Source organism: Adiantum capillus-veneris, chromosome 28 (genome assembly GCF_014529385.1).
Source record: "Adiantum capillus-veneris isolate H3 chromosome 28, ASM1452938v2, whole genome shotgun sequence".
NCBI classification, from domain to species: Eukaryota; Viridiplantae; Streptophyta; class Polypodiopsida; order Polypodiales; family Pteridaceae; genus Adiantum; species Adiantum capillus-veneris.
This window is the reverse complement of record NC_140958.1, coordinates 38801609-38815025: the sequence shown is the minus strand read 5'-3', so window position 1 is coordinate 38815025 and position 13417 is coordinate 38801609. Positions and strand designations below refer to the sequence as shown.

Sequence of the window (13417 nt, the reverse complement as noted above, 5' to 3'; positions counted from 1 at the left end):
CCTGCAATCCAATCATGGGGCCCTTTCTGCAAGTTCCATTGGGCACCATATTTGTCATACATATCAATAATGCATTGGAAAACACAACATCATTCTCCAACAGTCCCCTGAGTAGCATCTCATCTTGAATTCACTCACCCATGTCAAGGTCTTGTATAAGGCCTTCCTTTTGAGACCACTTAAAACATCCAAGAGCTTTCTTGCCATAGCCATGTTAGGAATATCCTTCCAGGAACGTGTTCCAAGAGATGACATTTTGGACAGAAAGTTAATCAACAACTTCTTGTGCTTTGAACAGGGAACCACATTTTCATTTGCATCCAGTTCATTGAGCTTCCTTGCCACACCATACTCTGTAGCATAAGGAAACATGCCTTCAAGGTGAAAGCAAAGGTGATTGCATCTGCCACCTCATTTGGCATCCATATAGACCAAGGCATTGCTAAGCACAACATGTTTTGCCAACAACCCCTGACTAGCATTCTCATTATGAATTTTCTCACCCATGTGAAGGTCTATGTAAGGCCACAAAACTTTTAACGTGCAAGCATAGGTGATTTCATTTAGAGAAAGTTCTTCCATTCGCATCTGGTTAAAACATCCTGGAGCTTCTTTGCAACAACTATGTTGTACATAATCTGCAATGAACCTGTTCCAAGAGACGCAATTTTGGACAAAAAGCTCATCACACAACTTTCCGTACTTTGATAGTGGCACCACACTTGGCATTTTTTTCTGGTTTAGAGAACCTTCCTTGCCACTCCATGTTGAGCAACACAAGGGCACATGCCTTGAAGTTGCAAACATAGGTGATTGTATCTGTAGAGAGGCCCTTCCTTCGCATCGGATGAAAACACCACAGAGCTTTCTTGCCACAACCATGTTGGGCATATCCTCGGTTCCTAAACACAATATTTTGTACAAAGACCTCATCAAGTTGTTTCTCAAGGGCACCACATTTGGCACATGTGTTTCTAACACCCCTTGGCTAGAAATCTCATCATGAGTTCTCTCACCCATTTGAAGATCTTGTGTAGGGCCACATGCCTTCAAGGTGCAAGCATAGGTGACTTTTATTTCTCCCACTGTCTCACTCTTTCTCTGCACACCTGACATTCAATTTATTCTACTTTATTCAAAGTGCTCTTCTCGCAATTTGTTATGCTCTTATGCTTGTGTGGAGGATCTAAGATGATGTATGTGTGGAGGATCTGAGACGATGTATGATGCCCCCATATCGGCCATGCCTTCTCTTTTTCCAAGCTCATGTTTGCCTCTGCTTATTAATTACCAATTGCGCGGTCGCAATGTTATGAATCCTTTTGGATTTCACAACAATGGCATGCCCATCAAGCCTTGTGTAGACAAGATGAAGTGTGAGATTGAGCAGTTAGGTAATCCTCCTCAGTTTCCCGTGGATCAAGAAACTGCAGATTTAGCAGATCAATAGAGAAATGTAGCATGGCCTCCATGTACAGAAGTAGCAAAGGAAGCCTCGCACATAGAAGCTGAGGCGGTGAATACTCATGTTGGTAATGCTTTTCCCAGGTCAAGTAAGAGAAAGAGTACAAAAGCCAAAAATCTAAAGCAGAGGGAAAATCTGGTGGTGAGGCCTATCAATGGAGGATTATGTCATCTCTCGGCATCCTGGAAGATGAGATTCCAAGGTTCACTCACCCACCATATTGGCTGACTTACTTTCCTGACAATGCCATTGGAGATCTCAAGTTTCTTGGTACCGATGTTGATTGGCATCGATCATTCATCACCACAGACATGAATCCTTACTACGACTCTTTTGTCAAATGGCAGTTCAGAGCTCTGAAGAAGCACGGAAAATTGGTAAAGGAATTGAGGCACACTATATACTCCCTCATGATAGACAGCCTTGTACGGATCATGATAACCCCAAGGATTAATGGCCTAATTAATTAACCTAGAGTCTTGTCCCTTGTTAGTATATTAATGGGAGGCTACATTTAGTCGAATCAGTTAAATGCTCCGTTGTAGACAGACGTTAGTGACGGAACAGAGCATTTGTACATCTAATCAACTAATCATATGTCAGCCAGCTATACTAATTAACTCACACTCAATTGCAGCGATTTCCAAAATTCTGACAACTCCACACTCGTCAAGGTCCCATGTCTTGTCCAACACACCATCTCCTTCTCTTGCATTGGAGGCCCATCTTGCAGAGCAGCTTAAGAAACCAACTCATGGAAATAACTCTTCATCACATGAGCTGATGAGTTTCGACTGGATGTGCAAGGCCTTGGATGTAGTGATCTTCACCCATAAGTCCGTTCGATAGATTATCATCTCTACACACACATCAAACCCCATCACTCCATCACCACTGCATTGTGCCAACAAAGGGACACAAAAACACATGGAAGACATTGCCAAAAGTCTTTCTCTCGCATTGGAGGCACATCTTAAAGAGAAACTTAAGAAACTGACTCGTGAAAATCGCTCTTCATTACATGATCTGATGAGCTTGGACTAGATGTGCAAGGCCTTGGAGGTAGTGATCTTCATCCATGAGTCTGTTTGACAGGTTATCTTTCCTACACACACATCAAACCCCATCACTCTATTACCACTGCATTGCGCCAACAAAGGGACACGGCAACACATGGAAGACATTGTCAAAATCCTGGATGCTTGCTGCCTTATCAAAGAATCCTTGTCAGAGACAAAGGCTTAAGTGAAGGCATCCCATCATGCCCTCAAACGCATCCAATGCCTGAAGTTGGGGAGGCAAGGGGATATAAAGCAGGCTCTTTGCTTCCACTTTATTTTATCTGCATAGGCTGATAAGGAAAAGGACCAATCGTAATCGATCCCTTGAGAATGATGGAAGAGAAGTAATGCCTTCTTTAGGATGAAGCCATAGTAGAGCAAAGAACATCCCCAGCATTGGGAGCAGAACCATCCAGTTCAGCAGCCGATAGTAATGCATGTGAAACGTAAGCAAAAACTCATCGCTGAAATAAAACTGTTCTTATCTACCATTTCTAGGATTACCATGCCAAAAGACCGTAGTAAGGCACATGGAAATTTGAAATGATTCCTTCCAAGTTGTTCAATCAACCGATTCTCTGTAATGCGTTTTGGACCCATGTAATTATGGGGCACAAGAAGAGTAGCCTTGAAAAAGTCTAAATCACCAAAATACCTTGTCAGCAACCAAGATCCAACCAAAATGTTTGTAGTCATATGGGCAGTTTTATTAACTAATGGAAGGATCTTTTTCTCGGAAAAGAAAATTCTTCACCTGTATCTGTGCCTTATGCTCAGTCAGAGCACCCAAATCTGAAGAAAAATGATGTATTCAACAGTATACAGTGTGCTAAATTTTGTTTCTCTAATATCCTTGCTCCCACACAGGTACCCACCACTGCTGAAGATGACTCTCCGTAGACAAACATTGACTGCTGCCGAAGCAATGAATGAGCTACAAGCTGTCCCATGCCCTGTTTCGCATCTTTTGAAGTCGATCACTTTGATTGTTCATGCGTCTTCTTCCCCCAGACAGTCTACTCGCTTTCCTCTGTCTAGTCTCGTCATATGGGTAGTTTTATGAACTAATGGAAGGATCTTTTTCTCGAAAAAGAAAAGGCTTCACCTGTATCTATGCCTTATGCTCAGTCAGAGCACCCAAATCTGAAGAAAAATGATGTATTCAACAGTATACAGTGTGCTAAATAAAAGTTCTCTAATGTCCTTGCTCCCACACAATTACCCACTATTGAAGATGACTCTCCGTAGTCAAAAAATGACTGCTGCCGAAGCAATGAATGAGCTGCAAGCTGTCCCATGCCCTGTTTTGCATCTTCCAAAGTCGATCACTTTGATTGTTCATGCGTCTTCTTGCCCCAGACAGTCCACTCGCTGTCCTCTGTCTAGTCTCATTCTGGTTCAGCATAACTTGCTTCCTAGCTGTGCCCGCCAGCTGGTATATACCAGTCCGTGTGATTACCAGGCCCCTCCATTCGTGTTTATCCTGCTCATCTCATGTTTTCCCAGCATGTTTTTCCCTAGGGGGAATCCATCGGCCATATGTGGCTTGCATTCGAGTCATTACCTTCTGATCCATTAGGAGCAATACTGGTCTATTTACCTCCCGTCTATCAAGACGGGAAAACGACCCTAATCCTTTTTGCTTAGCCTTGCACCAGCCAAGTGCATTCCCTCGTGCTATTATCTCTACACCTCCACGCATGCATGATGTTCCATAATCGAATGCATCCCAATATTGGGCACCTTCTACGGGGTCCCATATAAAGTCACTATGCGCATTCACCTTCCCTATCAATTGAGTTCGAGGGTTAGCCATCATGACGACGAGACCTCTGTTGTTCTTCATGCCCGCCAACAGATTTGCATGTCTTCACCATCAGCAGTCCCTTTTTGACTCCATTGACTAACCAGTTAGGGGACTCATTAGTCTAGCAATCAGGCTGCCTTGGTGAGCGTCCATGACTTCCATCGGCACCCATTTCAATCAGCACCATAGTGCCTCCGCTTAGGGTGCAACAAACAATTTCCCAACCGTCTGCATCCCTAGTTAGGCGGGTCTGAGACTCCCATATTTCCATGCCAGCCTCAGTGTTGCACCCACTGAGCATTAGTACCCAGTACAAGAAAACAAGTATAGTAATCGTTCCAGGTTCAATATTCCAAAACCCCCACGTCCTTACGTTTTCGAAAAGAATTTCGGCCCAAATTCTGTTATGTTCTCGTATCTCGCTTCACTCTCTAACCCGGACTACGGTAGTCAATGCTATCTGGGCCAGTAATAATGTCGCCCGCTGTCTCACAGGACACCTTGAGAGAGTGGGCATCCAACCCTCTAAAAGAATCATGTCTGGCCCATCCGACCAGGCTCGGAGACTCCAGTTGCACTCAACCAAGCTTTGCGCGTCTCTAGCCAACGGGGTCCCTCGTCGAGGGTACCATAGTTGAGAACTGGCTATTCGTGTCCTCTTTAGTTCCATACAGGTTCATCCTTGATAGGGCCTGCTTCTTCAACCGAGTTGTATCCTTACAGCGACTGACCTCTGTGGATCCGCCCCACATAGCTCACGTCCCACAAAGAACACACAAGGCTGCTTCGAAAACAATCTCAATAACCCCAGCTGAGGTCCGATCACTGTGAATTACTGTTAGGTCATGCCCCCAATCTTGTCCTGTTGTTTCTTCCACAACAATGTCCACTCACATCAAAATCACACCCATCACCTCTGGTAACTCACTGCTCATTCCACCCAAATGCAAGGAATCTTACCACCGTTTTCAAGCATCCCCACAACACTCTTTGTGTAAAAAACTGTCAAGGTAGGAATCCAAATGATCGAGAATGTGGAAGAGTAATTCCACTACCATCTAAGCCAAGCTCTGGATGATTCCGGATGTAGTCGCGGGATGCTTCATGTCCTGTATCTGGCGAGTAAACTCTCCAAGAGATTCCCAGCCATAAACTTGTCTAGGAAGAGATCGAAGATCCTCCCCCTAATTCCATGTAGATAATCCTATGTAAGCAAGTGATCTGATGTGTCGAGGTCAAGAGGTAAGTGGCTATCGACCCAATATGGAGGTGTTTTCTCTGAAAATGTCGAAATCCCATATGCCATGAGCATGGCTATATCTTATGTGAACTCCTTTGATGAGTGCATAGGTGTGTCCATAGCAAACCACAAGTCACCACCTCCTCTGGAGTGCGCAACTGCCAGAATGAATTTATCTCCCCAATGACGAAGATACTGTGTACTACAACAGTCACTGAAAGACCAAAGCGACCACTACAAGATGATTTCTTGGCTGGAGGTAACTTCATCCTATGTAATAAATGCAAGCGAAAAGGCTGTTGTCCGCCCAAAAACGCGATTGCAGATGATAAAAACGCTTCTGTCCATTGATTTTCAACGTGCTTGTACGCTCCTGACAGGGTCCAAAATGGTGTAGAGGGTGTGCAGATAGTGGGGAATCAATGTCAGAGCCCCTAGTGAGCTGAAAACAAAGAAAGTAGTAGTGGAAGTATAGCTCAAATCTGATGATCTAAAGAGAAAGAGGATCAGAAACATGAGATGGTCTGGAAGGCAAGATTTAGGGTTGAAAAGTTGAGTGCTGCCTTCTTGTTGCAAAAATGATATAGTTGTCCAAAAACGCAGCTTCTTAAGTCCATGCAGATATAGTTCATGAATTTATTCAAACAACATGGTGCATGAGTTTTGAGTAGACCCAATACAAAGCATACACAAAGTAAAGGGTAAGTGTCTGTCCACCCAAGATGGAGGTGTTTTCTCTGGGAATGTCGGAATCCCATATGCCATGAGCATGGCTATATCTTATGTGAACTCCTTTGATGAGTGCATAGGTGTGTCCGTAGCAAACCATAAGTTTCCAGCTCCTCTGGAGTGTGCAACCGCCGAATGATGGCTGGAATAAATGGATCTCCCAAGGACTCTACGCCCATAGATGATCAAGCCGATGTCGAAGATACCGTGTACAATTGTCACTAAGAGACCGTACGGACTACCACGAGATGGTCTCTTGGCAAGAGGTAACTTCATCCTCTGGGAAACACACAAGCCAAGAGGTTGTTGTTTACCCAAAAATGCAACTGCGAGGTGATGAAAACGCTGTTGTCCAGCAATTTTCAGCGTGCTCGTATGCTCCCAACAGATTCCAAAACAATGTACAGATGGGGAATCGACGTAAGAGCCCTTGGTGGGCTGAGAACAGGGAAAACAACAGTAGAAGTATGGCTGAAATCTAATGATCAGCTCTTGAGTGCCCATGTCTGCATTTCTAAGAGTTTCCACAATCGTCTCAAATGCACATACACTGAAATGCAGCAAATCCACCATTTGGCCCTGTATTTCTAATAGCGCCATGAAGGGAAAGCTGAGTACCAAAACTGTGGCTCTTCTGTTGCTTCCTTTACCAACTCTTGCACGCAGGCAAGTGAGCACCTTAATGGATTTTGTCGTACCTTCACAAGCCAACCACTACTAAGGCGAAACACTTCGCACACCGCAACTCTGAAAACATCAACAGCACGGCAGTCACATGGCTTTTCATCTGAAATCATCTCAATTTTGACTACCCCTGCAGCCCTGCGAGGCATAACAAGCAGCTTAACTACAATGAAGCTAGCCATACCCATGAATGCTTCTACAATCCAGTTATTGTAAAGGACTCATCACTTGAATCTTTGTTGGTCCTGGCCAGTATGACCACACCACCATCAGTAAAGGCCGACATTGCACCAGAAAATCCATAAAGGTTGCTCTGTCTTAGAAAGCTTGTGAAAATCACCCACGGTATTAGAGCAGCCAAGCGTAGAAAAGGTAAGTCTTTGGACGCTAAAACAACAAACAAACCATAAATAGATCCTGCCCCAGTGCCTTGTGTGTGCAAAGCGGCATTTTTGAACGAGCTTTGCTCAACCCTATATTGTCCATTACATGTATGCATGCTCTTATTGTCAAGGGGGGACCCATTGGCCATCTATGGCTGCATCAGTAGCATACTCCGTTGTTCTATGTGGCATGACCTACGTGAACCCACATCTGGCTTCAAAAAACTAGCAAGCAGATCCAATTCGTCTAGCTTAGCGCTACTTTGGCTGATCATGATTACTGTCTCTTTTGCGTCCACTTCCTCATACATCCTGGTCTCTTTGTATTGCATTGTCATTGTACCTGCAATCCAATCATGGGGCCCTTTCCCCAAGTCCCATTGGGCACCATATTTGTCATACATATCAATAATGCATTGGAAAACACAACATCATTCTCCAACAGTCCCTTGACTAGCATCTCATCTTGAATTCACTCACCCATGTCAAGGTCTTGTATAAGGCCTTCCTTTTGAGACCGCTTAAAACATCCAAGAGCTTTCTTGCCATAGCCATGTTAGGAATATCCTTCCAGGAACGTGTTCCAAGAGATGACATTTTGGACAGAAAGTTAATCAACAAGTTCTTGTGCTTTGAACAGGGAACCACATTTTCATTTGCATTCGGTTCATTGAGCTTCCTTGCCATGTTTTCTGCGTGCTAGTAGTCTATAGAATCGTGGCGACATAAGCTACGCATAGGTACTCATAAATTTCAGTTTCAGGCACTTTCAAAATTATGCTCTGTCATCCTACGCGTTTTCCGCAGACGGGTTTAGAGTGAGAATTTTGAGTGTAGAAGCTTAGGGACACGTGTATCCTAGTGAGGGGATGGTGTTCGTTAAGTTTCATACGAATCTGGCATGATTAGGCGAGTTACCTTTAGTATGTGTGTATGTGGCTAGGTGGTGTAGTTGAGAGCAGTGAGGTTCTTGATTGTGGTTTAGTTGGCCTTCCAGAGTGTTATATGTGTAGGATGGTCTCAGCCTGACAAGCTTAAGAGATTTCCTCCGCGTGCCTATCGTGTCATCTGTGTCCTCGATTGACATTATGTTGATCTAGATAGTGTTTGCATGCACTTCATGGGTGTGTGAGTCTCTCCCGTCCAACATTGGCGCCGTTGCCAGGCACACAAGGACCTAAGTAGGTTTCCTACTAACACTTGTGTGATGGTTTCTTGATTTAGTTTCGGCTAAAGAAAGCGTTTTTCTCAAGTGGACCGGAAGAGGATATTCCGTGATCAAGTGGATAGCCAGGAAGCATGTGTCTTGTCGAGGGTCTGCGACTAGATAGGTTTAGTTAGGATCTGGGGATTAGAGTAGTTGTTGGTGGTCGAGTGATTTGTGAGGTGATAAAAGCGTTTACTAGTCCGTGTGTGGCAGTGAAGTGTTTTTCTACTCATAGATGCAAAACCCCATATGATTTGTAGGAGTAGCTTTAGGTAAGTGATCCGATTCTGATCTAGAGCTATTCAGCATTGAATTATTTGCTAAAGTGCTTGATTGCATTTGAAATCACGGAAAAGTGTGCTTTTGAGGGTAAAAATGCATTAAACAAGCTTTTGTGGATATTTTTGTATGACTGACTGATGTTGTGCATATAAAAGAGCATTTGCAAGGGTTCTGTGAAGAAAACTCTGTAAACATAGACATCCTACACGTAGGATGTCTCAAGGGGAATCTAGAGACCAAATTTGAAAATTGACTGCACCAGTGGGTTCAGAGGGTAGGTTTTACCCTAGTAACATATTGACTTGGGTGTTTTTCCCTATTTTTGTTGACCAAAAGCCAAAAGGCGGAGTCAGAAAACGTAAACTTTCTGAAAAGGCTTAAATTGAGTGATATTTGCATGTTTTTGCAATTGTGAAGCATACTTGCACTTGCTGAGAGCATAAGGAAGCATTAGGGACACTTCAGTCTCAAAAAATCAGTAGTAGACATCCTACATGTAGGATGTCTACAGGGTGATCTGGTGCCAATTTTGAAATTCTGAGTTGACAGGGTGATCTGGGCACTTTTTTGAAAATATGAGGTTACCAGTGTGTTTAGAAGGTAGGTTTTACCCTATTTTCACTTGGAAAGTGGAAATTTGACCAAATTTTGACAGATCAAAGCCAAAAGACGAGAATTTCCAGACATCCTACCCAAATTGTGTCCAAGGCCTAATTTTGAGACCAAACCATAGGATGACTCCATAGGCATGTTCTAAATGTTATATTGAGTGCATGTGATAAATTTCATCTCATTTGGGTGAGAAAATTGGGTTCAAAGCGGACTTTAGCACTTTTGACTGAAAAAGGCAAGAACAGCTAAAATTTGGGAATTTTGAAATCCAAACTAAAATCTAAGCATAGCATTGGGTTGCTGACATCAAGGGGAAGCTGTGGGACAAGTCTGGGGTCAAATAGGCCAGAAACACATTCTACGCGTAGGATGTCTTCTGTGTGATTTTGGACTCTAAACAAAATTCTGAGCATACCACAGTGATCAGCACCTTAAGGAGAGTCTGTGGTTCAAATTTGGGGCAATTCTGAGCAGTTAGACATCCTACGCGTAGGATGTCTAAGGCATAATTCTGAAACCAAAATTCAAACTGTGGACATAGCAGGGTGTTGTATAGCCTTAGGCAAGCCTCCTAGGCAAATTTGGTCCAATTTGGAGTTGATTTGACTTAGGAATTCATCAGAACAGACATCAGGCTTTTGAAATAGATTCTTGATTATTTGACCAACCTATAGGTGTCAGAATCAAAAAGTAAAAAGAGCTATGAGTTTAGCACATCTAGGAGAATCTTGGGATCAAGTCTGGACAAAATCTGAGCAGTTAGACATCCTATGCGTAGGATGTCTCCAGCTTGATTTAGGACTCCAAACCAACCTATGAGCACACCACTGTGATCAGCACATCAAGGAGAAGCTGGGGTGAAAATTTCAAGTCATTCTGAGCAAAAAGACATCCTACGCGTAGGATGTCTCAAGGCCATTTTTAAATCCAAATGAAATTCTAAGCATACCATTGTGTTGTTGGACTTAAGGGGAGTCCCTGGACCAAATTTTGTTAAATTCTGAGAATATAGACATACTACGCGTAGGATGTCTCTAGGCCAGTTTTAGGGTCCAACTGTACTTTTGACCATATAGGAGTGTTCACAGTGTCACAGAGATCCCAAATCTTCTTTCAAAATTGAATTTGGACTCATTTTGACCATTCTAAACTGCATTTCACTGTTTTGGCCATAACTTTCACAAACGGTATCGGATCGGAAAAGTTTTTATATCAAAATGTAGCATGAGAGCGGCTCTACAGATCTTAGAGCAAAACTTGTACTAAATGTATGCCTAAGGCAACCATTTAGTTTAACTTTGAGAAAAACGTTGTTTGAGGCCTCAAAATTCATCCGCAAGTTAGGGGTGTCTAAAAGCGACAATTTGCGAGAATTGTGACAAAACGGTTGCGATTTTAAACATAGTTTTGACTTTTCCCTAACCAAAGAACTTGAACACAGTGGACTAAGTCTACTTGAACCAAGCAAAAGCTCTTAAGCCCATAAATTATGTCTACCCTAGATTCAAACACAGCTTACACAAGCTTGGAGATCCCGACGATAGAGGAATATCCTCCCACAATGGATCTTCCAAACTTGCAATTGATAAAGATCCATCATGTTGAGAGAGTTTGGATGATTGGTCATGAGAGTGAAGGACTATATAGATACATTGACGACAATGAGGTCAATCTTTATAGGTGCTCAGATCCATACCTAGAAGAGATAATGGATTACAAGCTCTTATATGTCTACACATACGGAGTCGACTGTCAATGGAGATCTATAGTTGTCGACAAGTATGGACGAGAATACAAATTTGTAGAAAGCACAAATCCACAGACTGTACTAGAAAGAGGTGGATATTTGGTCAATGAAGGACCGCAAATGCCTCCACCAAACACGAGAATTCCTATAGGAGTTCCAAGAAGAGAGCCACCAGGATTCTCTTCAAGAGCGATAACGAGAGAAGGATTGGGAGAGTCTCTGGTTAGACTTGTAGACAATCGACGAGTTAGACCATCCCAAGTCCAGAAATGGGTAAACAGAAAATAATCCGGAGATACAGATCCGAGAGATCACGTAGCGGCTTTTAGAAGAGTGATTAGATCAGAGGAAGTTTCAGATTTTGCGACACAGTTTGTGGGATTTCGATTGACTCTAGAAGATGATGCAGCTACATGGTTCGACTCGGTGGAAATATGGGATTTTGAGACCCTAGATGAGTTGTTTGAGGAATTTATTGAAGAATTCTCTCCAAAAGGCATTGCTCACAACACAGTCTCGCAAATCCATAGATTCAAACAGAAAGAAAATGAATCAGTACGCAAAGCATCATTACGTCTCAAGAGATATGTTAAGCTCTGTCCGAGAGCGGAATTACCTACTCAAGCACGACTGATGCTAATTTTTATCCAGGGAATGAGAGATGCGGGCCTTCAGAAGGATCTGCATATGATAAGGAGGATGACGCTAAACGAGTTGATCAAAGAAGCTCTTTATCTAGTGGATAACTGTGAGGCATACAAAGAAAAGGACTTAAAGAGTCAAGGAGATGACACATCCTCTCAGCACAATGTTTCACAGATAAGTGAGTCCATTGCCAAGCCAACGGCACCTATTGATCAAGAAAAGCTTATCGACGACTTGGTCAAGAGGTTGATTCCTCTTGTAAGGTCTGATTCGGGAGAGCCGAAGTGGTGTGAAATTGAGAGAAAATGGACGAGCCATACGGGGGAAGAGTGCTATTATAGCATGGAAAATGCTAGGGAGAGGTATGTACAACCTATTCTAGAAGCACCTACTCCACCTAGATACATCACGGGGAATGCGCCAAGACCAGTAGGAGTTTTAAGGCCACAACTTGTCTTAGGACAACAACCTCCACTGCCAGGTGCTAGAATGCCGTTAGACATGAGATACATTCCAATGATGGAAGCATCAGATAAACCAACACCAGTACCAGCTACATGTGGTATAGCAACCAAAGTGGGTACTACCCTTCGGAGAAACAAAATGTGAGAGAAATACATGGAGTGGTGAGGCCGGTACAACCTCCACCTCCTGGGTTTTAGTCGAAAGAAAGAAGGTATGAAATGGATGAAAGGACATTGCGATTCATTGCAAACACCGGCTTATCTAGGTCAAAGCTTGCTTATAGCCAAGAGGAAATGCTAAAAGAATCTCCTGAATCAAAGACAGATTGTCACAAAAGTCATGACAACCACTTGGTCAAACAATATCCTCATACGGAGATCACTGAAGTAAATGCCTATTGTCTTGAGTGTGGCATCACTCACTTGATCCCCGATTGCCCGAAAAAACCAAACCAAATCAGGAAAATCACGACAAATGTATCAGGGATTGTTCAGCTCCCTAGTAGCTCAGAAAATGAAAATGTCGTACCAGTTCAAGTAGTTACAAGAGCACAAGATCAAAAGAAAGTTGATGAGAATCCAGAGACAAAGAACACGAAAAGTGACATGAGTCGAAAGACAGATGATGGACCAAAGACAGACGCACCTAGTCAGAAAACCAAGAGCAAACGAAATAGTTGGAAAGCTAGAAAGACTAAGGATGAAAGCACGCAGGGAACGAGAGCAAAAATCCCTAGCTGAGAATCTTACCGAAGCTGAGAAGAAGATAAAACAACATGAGGAAAAGGAGGCACCTTCTCTTACACAGATGGTTAAACCTCTAGAAGAACCATCCACAGATGAGAAACCGAGAAGTGCTAGTTCAGGAGAATCTGTGTTGGCAGAGAAGGTTAATGAGACATTAGATGCCCTCTTGAAAGCCTATGATGTGAAGCTCAAAAACAACCAAACCCAAAAACAAAGGTGGATGACATATCCCTATGCGGAACTAGAAAAGCAAAGGTTTGAAATGTGCAATAAAATGATTCAAACAGCCCAAGCTTTACTAGAACCACCAGGTGCATAACCTGAGGACGTGATCCGTGTCATGC

The 13417-nt window shown here is 43.1% G+C and overlaps 1 protein-coding gene and 1 pseudogene across 1 annotated transcript; both read right to left on the bottom strand.

Moving 5' to 3' along the window:
* Positions 1 to 411: 411 nt before the first annotated feature.
* On the bottom strand, positions 412 to 1116 carry LOC147420314 (uncharacterized). The gene has a single exon (XM_086504506.1). The coding sequence runs from the start codon at positions 1114 to 1116 to the stop codon at positions 412 to 414; it is 705 nt and encodes a 234-aa protein (XP_086360632.1).
* A 2605-nt stretch (positions 1117 to 3721) lies between these two features.
* LOC147420313 (uncharacterized) lies at positions 3722 to 4604 on the bottom strand (annotated as a pseudogene).
* Between the last annotated feature and the right edge of the window lie 8813 nt (positions 4605 to 13417).

Excerpts from the sequence above, each read along its gene's own strand:
- LOC147420314 (XM_086504506.1), bottom strand. The coding sequence starts at position 1,116 with ATGTCAGGTGTGCAGAGAAAGAGTGAGACAGTGGGAGAAATAAAAGTC.